General features: G+C 44.5%; 1 protein-coding gene across 2 annotated transcripts in view; it reads right to left on the bottom strand.

Moving 5' to 3' along the window:
- VOPP1 (VOPP1 WW domain binding protein) overlaps positions 1–20,581 on the bottom strand; it is a 119,176-nt gene that overhangs the window by 24,235 nt on the left and 74,360 nt on the right. The window contains exons 3-5 of one of the 2 annotated variants that reach the window (XM_070496054.1): positions 11,150–11,227; positions 6,387–6,523; positions 215–2,654 (exon numbers count right to left, since the gene is read on the bottom strand). In XM_070496054.1, coding sequence (XP_070352155.1) covers positions 2,533–2,654; positions 6,387–6,523; positions 11,150–11,227 — 337 coding nt within the window. In that variant the 3' untranslated portion in view covers positions 215–2,532. Of the gene's footprint in view, positions 1–214; positions 2,655–6,386; positions 6,524–11,149; positions 11,228–20,581 lie in introns of those variants that run through there. The other variant, XM_014830284.3, reaches the window with a different exon arrangement.

Below are 20,581 nucleotides of genomic sequence, written 5' to 3'. Positions count from 1 at the left end.
CTCCAACACTTATATCTTGTCCTTTTAATAATAGCCATTCTGACAGCTGTGAGATTAAATCTCATTGTAGTTTTGATTTGTATTTCCCTAAAAATTAGTGATGTTGAACATCTTTTCATGTGCCTTGCTGGCCATCTGTATTATCTTCTTCAGAAGAATGTCTGTTCATATCCTCTGCTCATTTCTTAATTGGGTTTTTTATATTTTTGTTGTTGAGTTGTATGAGTTCTTTATATGTTTTGGATATTAACCCCTTGTCAGATATATGCAAATATTTTCTCCCAATTGTTAGGTTGTCTTTTCCTTTTATTGATGGTCTCCTTTACTGTGCAGAAGCTTTCTAGTCTGATGTAGTCCCATTTATTTTTTCTTTTGTTTCCCTTGCCTGAGTAGACATGGTATTCAAAAAGACACTGCTAAGATCAATGTTGAAGAGCGAACTGCCCATGTTTCCTTCTACAAGTTTTAAGGTTTCAGGTCTTACATTCAAGTCTTTAATCCATTTTGAGTTAATTTTTGTGTATAGTGTAAGATAAAGGTCTACTTTCATTCTTTTGCACCTGGCTGTCCAGTTTTCCCAACACCATTTATTGAAGAGACTGTTCTTTCTCTATTGTATGTTCATGGCTCCCTTGACAAAAATTAGTTGTCCGTTGATGTGTGGGTCATCTACTTTTAACTATTTTTATTTTTTTAAAAAAATCAGTATTTAGCCACATTAAAGGAAATCATTATTAAAGAAACTTGAAATCACATTAACACCACAAATGTCATTATCAAATATTCTCTCCAATCTCTCTCTATGCATTTGTGTGATTACACAGTTGGAATTATGGCCACTCTACATAACACATCGTGCAGCGCCCTCTTCCCTAAACTCAGCTTACACTTGTCTGGCCACAGTGACATGGCCTTGGTCATGACTGTCAACTTCAGTGGCCACATAATATCCCATAAAGAAGAGAGACCATAACTTAATCTTCCTTTTCTTCCTAGCCTCCTTGACTCCCCCTTCCCAGATTCAATCTTGTGTGCACCAAGTTCAGTTGAGGCCACTACTGAGATCTTCCTAAAATCCAGCCCCTGCTCTCCTCCAGTCCCATAGCTTTGCTTTAGCCAAGGTTTTCATGTTTTTCCCCTTGTTCTACAAATTCTTTTTTTTCTTCCAGTTTTATGGAGATGTAATTGTCACATAACATTGTATAAGTTTAAGGTGTACAATATAATGATTTGATATATTTGTGTATATTGTGAAATCTTCACTACAATAAGTTTAGTTAATATCCATAATCTTACATAGTTGCAATTTTTTTTTCCTCGTGATGAGAACTTTTAACATTTACTCTCTTGGCAGCTTTCAAATATACAACAACATTTTGTTAACTATAGTTACCATGCTGTACATTACACTCCAGAACTTATTTATCTTATGACTGGAAGTTTGTACCTTTTGACCCCCTTCTCCTGTTTCCCCACCACCCACTGTACTACATGTTCTTAAAGGGCAGAGAGGATATCCTACTCACACCTTTCCCCATGTGTGAACACAGTGACTGCTGCCAGTTGGCTAATGTTTTCTGAATGAATGAATGAATGAATGAATGAAGTCTATCTTTTCTCTCCACTCAGGAGGGCAGGTCCATAGGCCCTGTCAGCAGCATATCAGCTGCATATTTGGGAAGGATCTGGGGGGCTGTAGCATTTAGGAAGCTCTGACTTGTTCTAGTTATACTTTGGCCATCTCTGTACATAAAGATGAACTAAAAGGAGGAGTGCTTTTCTTCAGTTTTACTTTGCAGATAAAGTGCTGAGGCTCAGAAGGGAGAGTGGCCCACCTTACGTCTCACATACCTCAGGCCTGCTAACTCCCTGTCCAGGTGGCTCTTTTTGTTTCTCAAACTACAGCTTCTCTGCACTCCTCCCACTTGTCGTCATCTGCACCTCCCTCACCAAGCTCGAGGTCCAAATGAGCTGGATCATAGGCCCTGAGATCTTCAACCAGCAGCTTCAGCCTTTGCTTCTTTTGGTTCCTGGGCAGACTTGGAACCTGACCTCTGAACCCCAGCCCCCATACCTTGTTTGCCAGTCTCTTCCCCTCAAGTCCTGCTCCAACCCACATCAACCCGCTAGAACCACGATGCTGCCACCCACATTCCTCCACTTCCTTCAGTTATGAGCACCTTTATAATGTGAAGATCTCTGCTTTTCTGCCCTCAGCCATGTTGGAATGGGATGCTGGTCCCAGCTGGAACACTGCTGCATGCCCCTTTGCATACCAGGATATGAGCCACTGCCCTCCAGTGCATGAGTAATTGGTTCTCTAAAATCTTCTGCCTTTTCTTCTTCATGAATAAGCAAAGCTCACCAGAATCCACTTCCCTTCCCCCAGACCAGGAGTAGAAGAAAAATGGAGCCAGCCCAGCAAATCCACAAACAGTACCCCATGCTTCATGCAGATACCATCCTCCTGGGTATGGTATTTATCCTGTGGGACTACCATATAATGCTAGTGCGCTCAGTTTCTCTTCCTAGTCAGCCCAGCTCCACATTGTACTCCCAAGGGCACTCCCAAGAGGCCTTACAGGGCCTCAGCAAACAGCTGCAGGGGGATGAATCCCATCCACAGGATAAGGCGAGTATCCAGACTGAAATCACTGAAAAACCAAAAGACACTATTTCTTTTCAATGTTACTAGTTCTAAAAAACGAAATCAAAACACTTAAATTCTTCCCAAACTTAGTACTGTTAAAAAATGACACAGCCTTTGAATTTGTAGTGAAATTATGGAAACTGTATACTCCCATGGAACAAAGCCAGTCTTATTTTCATACGATACTCTGGTATATTTTGGGATTGACTATGTCACACTGTTACAGGCCTGTGAGAAGTATACAAATGGAAGGATGATGGTGAATTAAGCAGCAGCTGTGATTCACTGAAGAGGGGTGTGGGCACCCAAATTGTCATCTCCCAACAGGTGGTGAATGGGCACTTTCATTAGTCCCCATTGGTGACTGCCTCATGGGAGATCTTGAAAGAGAATAAACAGCCCCCATTTCTCTGACTGCCCCCAACTGCAGTGGAATCAGGTCAAACCACACTCTACCCAAGATGTTAAAGAGGCTGTGCTTGGCCTTTGGCAGCTGCTCAATGGTGACTTACCACCAGTCTTTCTGCACTGTTTGAGGAGGAACTCAGTATTTTTTATTTGGTGTCTCTCCTGTCCTACATTCCTACCATTTATCCCACCTTCAAAAGCATCCTGCATTTGTGCTGTGGCCGCTGGGGAAGAGCAGCTGTTTGGAGCTCTGTGGCTCTGGAGTCTTGGTGGACATGTTAAAGAGTGATGGGAAAGGAAGACCATGGGAGCCTCACTGGCCAATTCTGCCTCATGTCCCTCCCCCAGCCCACTCCTACTTAAGTATTCTTACATACTCTTCAGTCCCTCCACCTGAACACCAGATTGAGTGTCCCACTTACATGGTTTCCCAGCATCCTGAACTTTTTCCCCATAGCTCTCATCACGGCCAGTGACCACACAGTTAGTTGTGCAACTGCACGTGGCTCCTACACATGGTTGTGCAAACCGTGCAACACACAAGGGGGTGAGTGAGGACTGGAACCAGGCTGCACGCCGGTGTCCTGTGTACCTGCAGCACCTTTGCAGTGTGTGGTAGATGTCGGCTGAGTGAGCACTTCAGGCAGGCCTGGGCTCCACGCTCTGAGTGTGGCCACAGTAAATCCCAACCCCAGGTGGACCAGTTCACTCAGCTGGCAGACATGAGTCTGCTTGGTGCCTGAGATGTGAGTACTGCTGAAGCACTTGGCCCAGTGGGGGGCCCAAATTTTACATAAGGGATTAAAACTCACCACAATAGACACTGTTAAAGAAACTGGCAGAGCACCCAGGACAGAAAGAGAAGGAAGGGAAGTGGCCTGGGACAATTCCACTATGAGGGCATTTTCCAGGCAGAGGGAGGGCACGTACAGGGGCCCAGTGAGATGGCAGGACTTGAGAGAGCAGGCTGCCCACATGGGGCACTGAGGAGGGTCAAGGAGGTGGGGAGAGGGATGAGGTTGTGAAGAGCCCTGGGTCCTCGGCTAAGGAGTCTGGACTTGCTGGGAGAAAACTGAGGTAGCAGAGACCCTTAAGCAGAAGAATGATAGGACCTGTGTGCTTTTTTTAAAGAACTTTCTGGTGGCAATGTGGAAGACAGAGAAGAGCTGGAAAAGACCAGTGACTGGGCAAACTTTTAGCAGGCATTGCTCACGGTGAGATAAGAGTCTGAAGTAAGACTTGGCAGGATCTGATGACCTATTTATCGGGTGTGGTTGATAAGGGAACTGAGGATTCCAGTTAGATACACAAGGTGCACTGTGATGCAGAATAGAGAGGGGATGAGGAAAGAGGGTGTGTAGGGGATGCCCAGCATTATTGTTGGAAATCCTGAGTTGCTGCAGATGTGCAAGGGGAGGTGTCCGGCATGCAGCTGGAAACACTGCCTGCTCACCACACTCACCCCAGTCCAGGAAAGGAACAGCAGACACTCAGCCAGCACTCTAGACCAAGGATACACAGCATCTTGCACCTGTGGGCAAGTGGGACATGGGCTGCTTCTCCTTGCACTAAAAATCCAGGTAGTGAAGACAGAAAGGAAGAGGAAATTCAAAGGCCTTTGACCCATTTCTCTGATCTACTGCCTCTTTCCTAAAAAAAAAACCAAAGGCCTGAAAACTCGGACTAATCCAAATGAAATCTAGCCTTGGCCTCTCATTTTAACTGAAAATTTGCACTTCACCCTGTGCAAGAGCACAAATTTGAAACTATTCAAATATTTCCAAATATGAAAGAATAAAAACTCACTTACGTATGAAAAGTGGTACCATCCCTGAGTGCAAGGATAAGGTGGAGCAGCCTCTGGGCTGCTGTGGAAAATACATTTCTCAAATCTTTGAGTAACATTTTAAAAAATAATAAAGAGATTCTTTTTAAAAGAGAACCCTGCGAGGCATCTGGTGGAAGAAAACTGTGAAAGAGCAAATCAACAAATGACCACCTCCACTCTCTCTGCGTCCTGAGAACAGAAGAGAGAAAACTCCTCTTATGCTCAACCCTCCTACTTCTTTCCCTTTTTTTAAAGATCACTTTTTTGTATGACTGACGTACAAAAAGCTGATCATATTTAATGTATACAACTTGATGAGCTTGGAGATAAATATACACCATTAAACGATCACTACAATATATGCCATAAACCCATCCATCCTCTCCAAATGTTTCCTCCTGCCCTCTGGATGCATTACTATTATTATTTTGATAAGAATACTTAACATAAGATCTACCTTCTTAGCAAAGTTTTAAGTCTACAATACGGTATTATTAACCATAAACCCCATGCTGTATTGCCGATCTTTAGGACTTATTCATTCTGCATAACTGAAACTTTGTGAGAACCAACGCAGGAACTGCTCCTAGAATTCTGACTGTCTGCCTGCAGTTGCAATGAATAGAGAGAACCCTTGACCCCCAAAGGTGGAAACTCTGACAGGGAGCAGAGCAGTGTGCATGGGAGCAGCGCTGACTGCCCAGCCTCACCACACAGAAACAGGAGATCTAATGAGCAGAGCCTAACCAGCCCTCTGGAGCCTCGGCTCCCTGTCCTCCTCAGAAGGGAAGGGAAACATCCCACATATAATGTCAAAAATGGGGAACTACCCTGTGTCATGAGAGGCTAAAATTCACCCACCACAGTTCATGAGAGTTTTAGATAGTTAAAGCAGTTTTTTATAAAAATTGAGAAACACTAATTCTTTTTGACTCTACAGCAAGCATCACTTTGGGTAATGTTCCCTAAATAGGTCAAATGTAACTTGTGCAAAAATGTCTATAGCAGCACTATTTATAAGTACTTGGAATACACAATAAATGCACAATAAATACTTGTTGAATGAATGAATAAACAGCAAAACAAAACAAATGATCAGCAATGACAACATCTAAGTAAATTACCATTTAGTAGCATAACTAATATTTAGTCCAGAGGCATTCAGAATGGCAGGGATATTACTGTTTCTACATGGAAATTTATACATAAAGTAATTTTTAAGGAAAAAGAGAATAAATAATATGCATATATGAACTGCATAAACATGCATAAAATGTACACCAATAATTAGGCAGGAATATGAAGTGACAGACACACAATCCAAAAGACAATGAATTTTTTATCAGCACAAATGCACAATAAGGTTGATTACCAGAACTTAAATGAATAAATATGGCCTGAAGTTTTTTTCTAGCATATTCCATGGCAGTGCCCTTTTCAAATGCTTGCAGAGGACACATAAACTGCAGGGAAGAGAGACATGGACAGGGATTGGCTGACCTGGAGCAGGGTTTGGGGGCTGCCTGGTGTAGGACACGTTGAATGCAGGCTCCTCGATCAGTGGCGGAGGGTACATGCGCCTCCGGATGAAGAAGCCAGCTCCACAGCAGAAGAGCACGCCCATCATCAGGAGGAACCTGAACAAGAGCACAGCAGTGAAATGGAGCTCAGAGCAGCAGCGGCTTGGCCAGCTCAAAGGATCTGAAAGGATCCTCCAACAGCATCTAGAGAGTGCACGGATCAGAGGGCAGGCTCAAGGTCAGGCTCAGCTCTGGCCCCCCGGGCTGATCCTCCCCTGACCGGTTTCTGGGACATCCTTGGGTGGATGACACCAGGGAGACACTTGGCCTGTAGACTTCCGGGATACCCCTGAATGGAGGCTACTCATACTGAGAAGCTTTCTAAGTTAGTATTTACTGGACAACCTTTGAACGTCGAGCAAGAAGAAAGATAAGACGCACAAGATAGGAAATGATTCAGGAAAGGGCTGAAAGTGTGGCTTTCTGAGCTGTCTTCTAATTCATTCATTCAACATGTAATTTTTAAGCACGCGCTATGCTCCCAACACCATGCTGTGCTCTACAGGGAGCAAGACGGGTGAGGCCGCCACATTGAATCTGCGTTCTAATAGAGGAGGGGGACAGTAAACAACAGATTTACAAAGTTGTTTACTTACAACTCTGGTAAGTGCTAAGAAAGAAAAATGAGGGTGCTTCAATAGGTTTGTGTGTGTGGTAAAATAATAAAACATAATTGACCATTTTCACCATTTTTAAGTGTATAATTCAGTGCAACAAGAGGTTTTACAAGGGTATCTGTCATTGTGAAAAGATCTGAAAAGCTTCTTTTCCTTCAAAGCAACATCTGAGCTGAGTTCTCAAGAACAGAAAGAAAAAGACAAGCTGAAAGGGAGGGAAGGAGCATTCTGGGTGGACAGAAGAGCACAGATGCCCCCACAGGAAGGGCTAGGAGAGCAAGAAGCCCAGGGAGGGTGGCTGGGGCTGCATGTGGGGGAAGGTCAGAGGGGTGCAGTCTTGGGGAGCTAGAAGAATCCAAACTGTGCAGGGGCCTGGCAACATCAGGCAAGCTCAGCAATGAGATGCTGGAATCACAAAGGGAACTGTTTCTCTCTTACAACTAATTTCCCTCGGGTGGACTCAATGATAATCTTACATTCAACACAGGGTCCCATTGTAAATATCTGAGCAGAAATACAAAGCATGGAGAGGCTGAATGTACAAAAGGGTTTACCTTCTCAAATACTACTACTGCTCACTTGCAAGAGCCCAGGCTCCCTGGACTGGAAAATACAGAAGCCATCTGAGGTGTTGGTCTCTTCCACGAGATAAGCCAAAATGTTGGTACACTGTCAAATGGAGTGGGTTTTTTTCCTAGACAAATAAAAATGATGTTGCACCTCATACCTTAGACTGACAGAAGGCAAGTAAGCAGAAAGCAAGAACAGAAGAAAGTCACATGGCAGGAGACGAACTACTGGCTTGGTTATCAGTCATCATCAGATTCATTCCCTGTTGAAACATTAGTCTGAGAAGAACTTATTTTAAGAGAGAAAATGACAAGGGGGCAAGGGAATGCGCTTATAGGAGCAAGGAAAGAAAGGCAGCAGATATCAGCCAGGGAAGCAGTGGTACTATAAGTGCTGTGAGCTACAGAGTGACTGTCCCCTAGATGTCCTACTTGCTGAGCAGGTTTGCAGAGCTTTCTAGGGATTAAGAGAGGAAGTTTGTGCCTGTTCTGTCATTAAAAGTAATCTAGGGGTCCAGTCCAGTGGCACAGTGGTTAAGTTCGTGCGCTCTACTTCAGTGGCCCAAGATTTGCAGGTTCGGATCCCAGGTGTGGACCTAGCACTGCTCGTCAAGCCACACTGTGGCAGCATCCCACATAAAATAGAGGAAGGTTGGCACAGATGTTAGCTCAGTGATAATGTTCCTCAAGCAAAAAGAGGAAGATTGGCAACAGATGTTAGTTCAAGGCCAATCTTCCTTACAAAAAAAAAAGTCATCTGGCTTCTTCAATTCATTTTTTCAGTGCCTTCCTGCACTCCCCAGCACTAGGTACAGCAGTTCTCAACTCTGAGTGCACACCCTAGGCACGGTGGAGCTGCTGTGCAGACCAGGTGCCTGGACTCCACCCTAGACCTCCTGGGTGGCAGCGCCCTGCAGCAGGGCTCACACACAATGCGGATTATGCCAGCCTTTGTTCCACTATAGTGTGCTTTCCAGCTCCACTCAAGGGTGCAACAAGTCTGCCTGTTCTAATCCTGATGATTTCATTCAGACCAGCTTGCTTAAAGATTACTCAAGATTTCAGAGCTGGCAGGGACTTCTGAAAGCATTCTCCTCCAAAATCCTCTATCTTACAGTGAGGAGACAGAAATCCTCAAAAGTCAGGTGGGAGCAGGTTGGAAAGCAGTCCTTCCTTCCCTCCATATCCAGCTCCATCCTCCCATTCTCATGCCTCCTCCCCAGACACCTGCCCACTACATGAGTTTCCCATCAGCCTTTTACCAGCTCCCTTCTTATATCCCTGTCCCTGTAATGTGCTGGTCCTTTTGTGTGGAATGCCCTTTCTGAGACCCAGTGAGAAGCTTTGCAGCTTTCCCCAACTTTTCTGGCAACAGAGCTCTATGATCTGTTTCCAGAGCACTGGTTTAAAGCTCCCCACATGTAGCTACCTACTTAGACATCTGTCTCTTCTAAGAGGCTAACTGTCAGAAGGGCCTCTCCATGGGACCCTGGTATGTACTAGACACTTATTGTTTACTGAAAGAAGGCATGCATGGAGCAGAAACTAAGTATCCTTTGACTTCAGCAGGGGCACCACAGTCTCCCATCTCAGTGTTCTCTTGCCGTGTGCCCAGTTTAGAAACCTGGTATCAGAATCTCGACTCTAATAACTTGACCAAATCTTCTGGCATCTGGCTTTCCGACCTTGAGAGACCTACCCTCACTCAATGGCACTCAGGGGACATCTCCGTGTAGGGATCCCACTAACTCACCAAGTTGCTCGGCCTCTGACAGGTGAACTTGGTCAACAGCTCAAAAGCGCCTGGCCGTCAGCTGAGGTGAAGCTTCCAGGGAAGGCCAAAGGAAGCTCCTCTAGTTGCCAGGCCTCCACAGTTCTCCCGGACTCTCAATATTTTTTCTTGTTAATCACATAATACCTGAACTTTCACAAGTGTTTTCATTTTCTAGGACACATCCACAACTTCATCATTCATCTGGTGCTTCAGGTGAACGTGACATACTTCTGAACCCTTTTGAGATTCATGCCCTGGATAGTCCTGCCTCCTCCTACCACAAGGTCCCATGGAGGAAAATTCTGAGCAAAAGCATGCATGAAGCCAGGCAAAGCTCTGAAATGCCACCTCCCTCCTGTCCTCCTCTCCTCATTTTGGTACTAGTCCCCTCCACCTTGAAATGTGCAAGGAGGTGTTTATATTTGGAAAATCTCAGGCTAAAAAAAAATCACCTTCTATTATAGAGCTTTAGGCACTAGCAACTATGAGGTGGGGAGAAACCAGCACCAGCATGCCACAGTTTAGGAGCGTTCACCAGAAGCAGAGACATAGACAGGGGTGCCCGAGCCAGCCCTAAGGGAGGCCAAGCCAGGGCCCCATGTGACAGGTGAGTCTAGGCCCTACATGGTCAATGTCCCACCAGGAAAGTAGTGATGGGGATAATGACAAGCACTCTCCTAGGAGGTGGTGATGGGGATGATGAAAGGTACTCTCCTATTAAAGAAAATGTGACACACGGAATGCCACTTATTGGTGGTTTCCCTAAGCAAAGATTGGGAACTGTTGTCAGGAGAGAAAGACAAAATGTCGCAAAAAAAATTCAAGCGGCTGCTGTAATGGTCTTAAAGTCTAAACTTTAGAAGTCAGTGACATCAGAATCTTAAAGTCATAAAGAAGCTTAAGTCTTGAAGCTAGTCAAGTCTTAACCCTCTGTGGAGTTTGCTTCAATGACACTACCACTGCAGTGGAGCAGAGGAGAGGATAGGTGAGCATAGGAAATGCTCTTTTGGTTTTAGGCAAATCCTTTAGCACACATGCTCTGCCATTCCTGACACCTGAAGCAATATCTCATCTACAGAGTCAAATAAACTCTCAGACACACCCCCAAACGGGCATCTGCTGAGGCTAACAATCCACAGGAGGTTGCTCTCGTTAATGTAAACTCTGCACTATCATCCTTCTAGGATGCTCAGTCAGCATCATTCCCTTGTTCCCTCTCAAGGTACACTTTTATGGACTTCAGACAGCTCTTACAACTTCCCTCAGCAGAGCTGGAAGATGGACAAGGATGCAGGCTATCTGTCTTGAAAGTTAGGATTCAGCTGATACCATGTGAATGGGAAAGATTTCTAGGCAGCAGTAACTTTATCACAAGATTTGCTGATTCTCTGATTCTTCAAGACAACTGGCCTCAGCTCCATTTCAGAAACTAGCAAAAGAGCTGCTGAAGGACAAGGCTGTTATCCAGCCCACCTTCCAAAAGAAGAACTCCTCCTCCCCAGCCACAAGCTGGTGGAAATAGGAATGAGCTTTTTGCAAACTCTTTGAGAAGCACTGCTTGTCATGAAGCCAACCTGAGCACACCTGTTTTCTTGACTGAGGCTGTCCCACAGACCATGACCCCAAGTGAGAGTGGTATCACTGCAGTTGTCACAATACTGACTGTGGGCAGAGCCCCTGGGGGTGGACCAAGGCACCTGAGACCAGGAAGAGTGTGACCTACCAAAAATACCACAGTCTTTGTATTGAAAGGGCACGCACGCAGCACCTGGAGCCACAGCAGTCCTCATAGGGGCGGCATCTGTAGGAGAGAGAGACACAGGCTGGTCAGTGTCTTGGGTCAGAAGGAAGGGTGGACCAGTCATGAGGTCCAGGCAGGTTTCAGTGCAAAGGACAGAACTGCCACTGCTGCATTTCACGAAACTAGCAGAACTCACTGTTGTCAGTCTGGTAGCCCAAACAGAAGGTGCTGAGACGGACACGGTCAGTGTAATTCAAAGCACCCTGTTTACTACACATCCCCATGTGCCGAATCACAATGGTTTCCTTCTGGGGAGGCGCCATGACCAAAGACCAGCATGACACCTGCCAGTTGTGTAACCAGAAGGAAGCTGAACCAGAGACCATGTCAATGTGCTGCAGATCCTGCTCAGGTCTCAACCTCCGACGACGCTCAGAAGACGGGAATATTGCACTGACAAGTCCAGTGAGGCTAAATGCAGAGATTATGGAGTCAGATAAATTAGGACGTTTAGTCCTGGTCTTGCCACTTGCTAGCTGCAGGACTTTTGGCAAGTTATTCAACCTCTGTGAGCCTCAGTTTCCCCACAAGCAAAATGGGTGGAGGAGCAGGACCCTTTCAGAGTGCTGCTCTAAGTTTTAAGGTCATCATCATTATATAAGTGCTGACAAGGACTGCTAGTGCCCTCACCACCACCCCTACCCGTGCCTGAGGCTTGGGGCTGGGCAGGGCACAGGCTCTCATGGACATGCTCAGGGCCATTCCTTCCCCAGAAGTGCTGCCTAAGAAAGGCCCTAGCTGAGAACAGAGCCCAGTGTGGGCCACAGGGCCTCACCTCAGCCTCCTTCAATAGTCCTGCCCTTCCCCAGTCCCCACGCCTCACCCTTTATTTTTTTGAAAAGAGAGACTGCTATGAAAGTTCATGCTCTCCGGTTCTGCACTCTGGTATCTATAGAGAAACTTTCACTAGAGAGATCTGAGTCCAAGCGGCAGTGGAATGGGGGTTAGGGTAAGAAGTACACTGTTTTTCAATAATATTAAATGACCATATAATTGTGATCTAGGTTCCTACCAATTTTCTTCTTTAAAAAAAAGTAGTTGGAAGGAATACACAATTTGATCTAAGATCTCAGACACTGAATTTATAGATAATTCCAGTACAAATTGGCTTGTTTTATAGAAAAATGTGTAGAAAACAGATTCCTAGAAAATATTAGTTAAGATGGAGTTACTGGCTAAGATGGAGAGATATGACTAACAGTGGAACTTGGCAGACCTTAGCTCCAATGCTGCTTCTCCTCCGCTGTCTCCTGGGGCTGCTTCTATCTGTTTAAACACCCAGCACCCAACTGCCACTAAATCCTCTATCATTTCAAGGACAACCACCTGCCCAACCACAACCACAACCAGCACCACCACCACCCATGGACACACACACCATTGTCTACACAACACAGATGTTTACACATCCAGTCCTCCCATAGTCCATGAACATGACCTTCTACCCTCTAGGTAGAAACAGTTATGATCTCAATGAGATGCTCCCATAAGCAGGTGACATGAGATAATCTGTTTAACTTGCTTTAACCAACCAATAACCAAGAGGGCACCGAAATTTGTGCTTAAAAATGCTGCTGGTTCTTATAACCAGCATCCAACAAAAAGCCACAGAGTGCTACTAGGACCTCAGCTCTGCACTGGTCCTAGGCGGGGAGCAACGCAGACAGAAGACCCTGCTGTGGAAGAGCTTTCTTTCTAGAAGAGAGAAATAGGCAAGAAAATATGAACTGTGATGGATGGCAAGAGGTTCCACTATGGTGAAAAATAAAGCAGGAGCTGGCAGTTGAGAGCACAGGGGAGGAGGTGGTAGATGATACAATTTTAAACAAGGTGTTCAGGGATGACTCATTGAAATGACATCTGAGCAGAAACCACACAGAAATCCTGCCTGGCAATGACCTGAGCAGCACAGGGGCCTCAGTGCTAGGACTGAGTGCTGGTTCTAGGATGGATGGTGCTGCTGGACTCTCCAGGCCTAGCTCCACAGACACCATAGTTGCACTGTGGAGAAGAACGGTTAAGCACACAGTGTGAGAGAAAATAAAACGTCCAGGGGTTGGGGTAAATCTGGACCTGGGCTGGACCTGCAAGGACCCAGCACTGCATGAACAGCACTGTCTGCTAATGTGACACAGAGCATCGTCCACAGAAATTCCTTGGCACCCTCCTCCCAAAGAATCTCAATGGTCTCAGTAACCTGTGTGTGTGTGTGTGTGTGTGTGTGTGTGTGTGTGTACGTATGTAGGGAGGGGACTCATTTAAGGGAGATAAATAATTTTTTGCTTTGGGGGAAGGTAGAGTTCAGACAATTAATTGTAAACCAAAAGAGTTGGGACTGTTTCCTATCGTGAATTTGCAAAGACAAGAGTCCTTAGCAATTACATTAAATTCATGATAAATGTGATAATGTGGTAGGCAGAATTCAAAGATGACCCCAAGATTCCCGCTCCTAGTATGATACCCTCACTGCATGACACCCTCCCCTTGAGTATGGAGGGGCCTATGAATATGATGGGATGGATTATGGAACATCCTTTGATTACGGAACATTACATAAAGTGGTATGTTGTCTAAGACTCTGCCATAGCAGACTGGGGGCTCTTCCGCTGTCTCTGAAGAAGTAACTGTGTGTTGTGACAAGGCCACATGGCTAGGACTGAGGGTGATCTTCAGGAGCTGGGTGCAACCCCCAGCCAGCCAGCAAGGGAACTAGGACCTCAGACTTACAACTGCAAGGACTGAATTCTGCCAATAACCTGAATGAAGTTGCAGGAGGACCCCAAGCTCCAGATGAGAACACAGCCCAGCCAATCCCTTGATTTTAGCTTATGAGACCCATAGCAAAGGACCCATCGATGCCATGCCAAGACTTGTGACATACAGGAATTGTAAGACAATAAATATCTGTAGTTTCAATCTGCTAACTTTACAGTAATTTATTACAAAGGAATAGAATACTAATAAAAATAAGAACAAAGGTTACAGATTATGGGCACTCCTTATCTTCTAGACATCAGGTCAAGTCCTTCACAACTGTCACGCAAAGCATCCATACACAAGGTAAGTATTATCAGCTCCATGTTTGAAAAAACCTCAGAAAACAAGGCATTAGGGATGTTGTACCTCCTGTCAGCCCAGGTCATTATATGCTAAAGCCAATAATGGACTTTGGTCAGCATTTCAGGAAAGCGTTTTGCACAGGCACTGCCTCTTTGGTGACACTGAGTCTTTTATCACCAAAGGGCCACCTTCTCTGTCCCTACTTGGTTTTCCTGTTCTTCCTTGGCCTTTTACAAGCTGCTACGGACAAAGGCATCACAGCGTTGGCATGGTGTAACTGTACTTATTAACAGTAACCATGTGAGACTCCATTATCATTTAGCCCATGTGAATGAACCAACTGGAAAAGTCAAGGAGAAGCAGGGCAGTGATACCTAAGAAAGTGACAGAGGGTGAGAAGGTGTTGGGGGAAAGTGAAGTTTAATGTGGCAGGAGCCATTCCCAGAGGACAAATCAAGCCCAGAGGTAGTGGGAAGGAAGTGGTGGGAATCTGGCAAGACCAGGTAACAGAGACAATGTGAGGAAAGCTGAGAATCCTTGGTCAAATGGCAGGAAGCCCTGGGACAGAACCCACAGGCAGGAATCCAGCAACCACTCTTTAATAATGCCTGAAGGGGTTCACTGTTTAACCTGCATATTGACCATAAAGATTCCCAGAAACGTCTCCACTATTCTATGTCAAGAACTCTCTAAGATGACTTAATCACAAAAGACAGAAATAATACAGTAAGATACTTTAGGTAAAAGTTTGGTGTCAATTTGGAAAGAACTACCAACGCTTCGATAATGTTATACAACAGAACAATGTTTTTCAACTATTGTGACCCACTAGCAGACTGTGAAATCAAGTTACTGGGTTGTGACATGCATTTTGTAAAGGTAAAAATCGATTTTAAAAAAATCAGAGGACATCACATATAAGAATTGTTTTGTGAAACTTATGTTTTGGTCACACATGCTCCCACACAGATATGTGTGAACTAGGCTACAACATAAAGCATGTTTCTTCAAAGCTACTGTTGCAGAAGCCCCAAGTCAAAAGTGGACAGGCTCAAGTTTCTGTTGTTTCTAGATCAGCTTCTTTCATCCGGTGGGTTCTGGGCAGCTTCAGGTCCAAGTTCCCTGAGTAGGTCACTTCCTGCTGTCCATGGTACTGGGCTTAAACCTCTTTCTTGTCCCCCATGACTTCTGCCTGGGTGACACTGGTCAAATGGCTATTGCATTTTTCCTCCTAACTATAGTATAAGATGTCTTGCAATGATCAAATTCTAGAGGATGTAACTCTCGCGAAGACCCTCTCAAGTGGGAATGCCCCCTGTTCACCTGCCTACTTGAAAATAGCCTCTGAAGGAGGATGGTAGGTGGCTGCAAAAGGGTGGAGAACAGAGATGGAATATCTCTGTGACTTAGGAGGAACAAGACTGCGATGTTCTGGGCTCAGAACCATTTCTCTCCATTGTTCTACAGCCTTTGCCACCATGATGTTTTCTGTGTCTCTCCCTCTGAGTTTTTCCCCTAACGAAAACTACAGCTGCCTCAGCTCTAGGCAGAGCCAGGGCTGAAGGGGTACTTGGAGTCCATCCAAGTCTGGTAACCATAAACTTGATATGAAAGAGGAAAGCAGGTACAGGGATAAAAATTTAATGTATGGATCATCTTTCAAGAGCTGAATTTGCTAAAATGCCTCCTTTTCAGAATCACACTTATGAGGAAGCATTTTCTGCTTTGAAACCTAAGCCTCTGCAGCATCCTGGTTCCATGTTAGGGAAGCACACAAGACGAGAATCTCTACAAGCTTTTAGACATTTAGAGCCTCGTCTCAAATTCTATACACACACACACACACACACACACACACACACACCCCTCAGCCTGAGAACGAAGGTTACACACCCCTCAGCCTGAGAATGAAGCATTATAATGATTTTGAATTCCTAATTCAAATTACTCTCTGTTGGCAAGATTCAACATCTATGTGCTCCAGCTCTCACTTTTCAGGATCCAAATTTCGAATACCAGCAGCAAATATATGTTGTCAACTGATCATCTGCTTTCTTTTCTGAAAACAGAGTATCCTTTATGCTCTCTTGTTTAGCTGCAGACCCATTCACTCCAAGTATCCTTGTGGCTCATCTGCAGTCCTGGCCTGGCTCCAGATGTGGATGCTGGTGAGTGTCAGCCACTTGAAGGAACATGCAATTACCCCTGGAGTGACACTGTTATCCCCTTTCTCTCTGTTGCTTTCTTTCAATGAACCTACTGGTAAACTGGGGCCCTAAGCACATACCTGTTGATATTTCAAACAGCGGTTACTATAAAAAGAAGATTAAGTGTAACGAAGCTTAATTAGAAGTAGTAAACTTTAGCAAGTAGTCTAGCATACTAAATGACCCATTTTCTGATGCACTAGGTCTGTGTTCCTAGTGCCTAAGCCTTGAAACGGCACTGGTGTTCCAAAGGTCAGCTGAAGACTAACAAAGCCTGTTACCTTCACTAACCTGGATACAGAACAAATCAGGATGGAGACAACAGAACAGAATTTTCCTTCTCATTCTGTGTGTCAGATTCTCAGACTTGCAGCAGAAAGGAAGAAACATCACTTTTAACTAAATCCATTCCTCAACATATGTAATTACACAAAACACACACACTTGCTTCAAAAGAGTGATAAGAACATGTATATCAGCAGAAATGGGCCCCCGGAATTGCTTCCTGTTAGCCAAGGATTCTTCACTGTATTCCAGGATCCAAATATACAGTTCTGACAAGATCAGAAAAATGGATGGTCCACTCTGAGCAGGTGTTAATTTGTAACTAAGTACATCACAGACATAAAATGAGGGTGTCTGGCCTCTCTCCCCAAGTAAAAGATAGGTGATGTGGTCCTGAGGATGCATAATGTAAAAGGAGGCATAATGTAAAAGGAGGCATATGCATAATGTAAAAGGAGGCATAACGTAAAAGGAGGAATGCCACCAGTTAGAAATGTGTCATAGCAGTGATCAAATGCAAATGTAATAGGATGGCCCCTTTGGGAGTTTTAGGAATCTAAGAAGTTAGCACGTTACACTTAGCACTATCAGGAGGGAAGGGATCTGCCCAGTAGACACATTGATTCTACGCCTTTCAGTCACATAAATCTCAAGAGTAGAAAAGGATAACATATTAAGTCAGGGAGTGTTCAATGTTAATCAAATCATGAAATCTTCCTATTAAAGAAAAATGGCCAAACGCTGATATGTAAACTTTTTCGTGTGGGGTAAATGGTAATTTATATTAAACTCATTCATGGAAAACCATCTCAGGATCTGGTGGAACAACTAAAACAGGAGTCAAGTACTTAGGGTGGAGGTCTAGAGAGGGAGTTCACGGGGGTTCAATGTTTTTGTTGTTAAATAAAGAACAGGACACGGCTTAAAAAAAAAACCCCAACTGTAGAGTTTTAAGTAAATTCCTGTCAACATCATTTCATTTAAAAGGCCAATCCTTTCCCTCACCTGCTGATTAAGTCTCAGCAAACCATTCTCTTCCTTCAAGTGTCTACCAGGACAACATTTTTTTCCCTGTCCAATCCAAGTTTCTTAGCTTGACAGTTAGGCTGGTCTCCTCAATTACATACCATATGTATGTTGATATCTGAACCCACTTCTTATACTACTTTTATGATCATCTGTGTTTTCCCACACAGTGAAGCACATGGCAGATGCTTGAAGGCAGCTTCCCAGGTTAGAATCAGGAAATATACTCAGGGTTATCAGAAAACTTCAATTAACCTGTAAGAAATCTGGTTCCTCGGAAAAACTAAACAAATCCCTACAAGATCTGGAGAAAACTCCAAAGGGGAAGTGAAACCTTGCAGGGATGGGGCAGAGGTTAGCTTGATCCTCAGACCACTGAATGCCCTTGGCAAATATCCTCAAAGAGCCTGAAAAGCTCTGTGCCTGACTTGTATCCAGGAATCCACCCTTGACCACATCCCATAACTGACTTTCCCTTTCAACCTCCCTAAGCAGAGCTGTCCACTCCCTGCTGCAGGATCCCTGAGGCACACGCCTTCTGTGATTAAAGGGCATTCTTCCTTGTGCAGAAGTCAAGTCTGGCCCCCACTAGTCCCACTCCCGCCTTGCTGGGCCACCACAGAATAAGCCAGCCCTATCACATGTGAAGAGGTTCTCATGGTTTCCTGAGTCTTCTCTTATCCAGGAAAGTATGACCAGTTGGGATAAAATCTTAGTTTCCCATCATCAAGAGGATTCTGGTTCACTCTCTTTTCCACACATACTGCAGCCACAGATAGTACTAATTTTTTAGCAACCATAACACAGCTGAATCATAATGAACTTTCTGTCAACTGAGATTTTCTCAGTAAATTCCCTCTTCCATTATTATACAGGCACAGTAGGGCTTGGGGACCTAAATATAGGATCTTAGTGTTATCTATAATAAAATTTAAACTTATGAAATGTGGGCCATGATTTCAGCCCGTCAAGAGCTGTTGGAGCCTCATTCTGTCACTCAAAGCCTTCACTATTCCTTCTGGTTTTCTGTCATATAAATGAAGAATCCAAGTCAAATTTTTTGGGACCCAGGAATGCTGAATACTACCCAGCTGATTCTGCTTCTTCTCTCTGCAATGATCCCACAGCAGACGACTTAGCATGGTACTGTCCAATAACTCCACAGGAAGGTCAGGTGGAGAACAAGGCTTGGGCCTGTACACAGAATAGAATCTTTCCATGCCCTAAAGCTGTAATCCTAAACCTGAAATCTTCCCCAAAGTCTGGCAGGCTGTCTGGAGTAAGAAAGTCAAAGGAAGAGAAAGAGAGAAGGCCACCCCACAAAGTGAGTTCTGGCCTAGCTACATGGAATGTCACAGAGAGAATGATGTGGGCTTTGTGAGCCGAAGAGTTGAAAGAAAGATTTCTTGGACTATCAAGCTCTGGGAGCAGTGCTCCTTTATTCAGAGAACAGCATGGGGACAGGACCCATGGGCAGTAAGAGCTGAGGCATGCGGACAGGACCCATGGGCAGTAAGAGCTGCAAACATGGGTTGAGGGTAGGGCTAAATTTAAGGCATAGGTATGTGAGTTATTTCTTTACAAGACAAAGGAAAGATGATGTAAAAGTCTTTTAAATGGTATTGGTGTAGGTGGGGTCTGGTTATTGGGTAGGTCTATAACTTTAGACAAGAATCAGATCGGATCAGGTCAGGACATCCTATGCTTCCCGGAGGATGATATACATCAGCATGAAGGGAAGGATGTCTTGGGCTACTCCCTGGGGCAGCCTGGATCCTCATCAAGAAGACCAGGGGTGTAGACGGAAAGGAAGGACAACACAGGAGAAGAGAGAGAAGGAGCCTTCAGGCACATGAATGAACCCACCACTAGATGTCTTCTAACCAGCTGTCCTAGATGCAGTTCAATCAGATCAGTTCACCGCCTGGATAAAAAGAAAGGGGAAGTGAATTTTAAGAAAAGAAAAAAAAAGAAAGAGGAAATGGATCCAAGACTTTCTCTCCCTACAACTTGTGAATATGATTGCTATATCATAGCTTCCATTATTTTCATCAAATCAATGATAAAATATTGATGATGGAGCCAATGGTGAATTCCATTAGAAACCTTCCTTCCAAGATGATATTTTATTAATCATAATTTTATAGGTACAACTATGATACCAGCTATAAATCCTCCTAACTGTCATATTTATTTGGAACAGAATTCCGTATCTGATAAGCTGAGATAATGAGTGAGATGCTATCAAATATCTCCATGATGCTCAGCAAACTGTCAACTCACAGATCCTCCAGTCTTATGGTCCCACTGAAGAAATGAGCCCAACCTCACAGGACATTAGAGGGGCAAAAACCAAATTAGTTCTAAATGATCACAAAACATTCCTTTAATAATCTTTAGGAGAGAAGACTCTCCTAAAGCCTTCACAGAAATTCCCACCCTGGGTGGCAACTGCCCTGGTTAATGAGCCCACTTTTCATCTTTCATACATGTCCTCTTAAAAATCTCAGCTTGGGGGCCAGCCCTATGACATAGTGGTTAAGTTTGGCATGCCCTGCTTCAGCAGCCCAGGCTCGCATTTCCAGGCGTGGACCTATGCCACTTGTCAGCCATGCTGTCGCAGTGTCCCATATACAAAACAGAGGAAGATTGGCACAGATGTTAGCTCAGGGCTAATCCTCCTCAGACAAAAAAAGAGGACGATCGGCAACAAATGTTAGCTCAGAGTGAATCTTCCTCAGTGAAAAGAACAAAAAGGAGAAAAATCTTGGCTTGG

The sequence above is a fragment of the Equus asinus genome, chromosome 1 (assembly GCF_041296235.1).
Source record: "Equus asinus isolate D_3611 breed Donkey chromosome 1, EquAss-T2T_v2, whole genome shotgun sequence".
NCBI classification, from domain to species: domain Eukaryota; kingdom Metazoa; phylum Chordata; class Mammalia; order Perissodactyla; family Equidae; genus Equus; species Equus asinus.
Note: the sequence above shows the minus strand (reverse complement) of the source record. Positions and strands in the feature narration are given on the sequence as shown.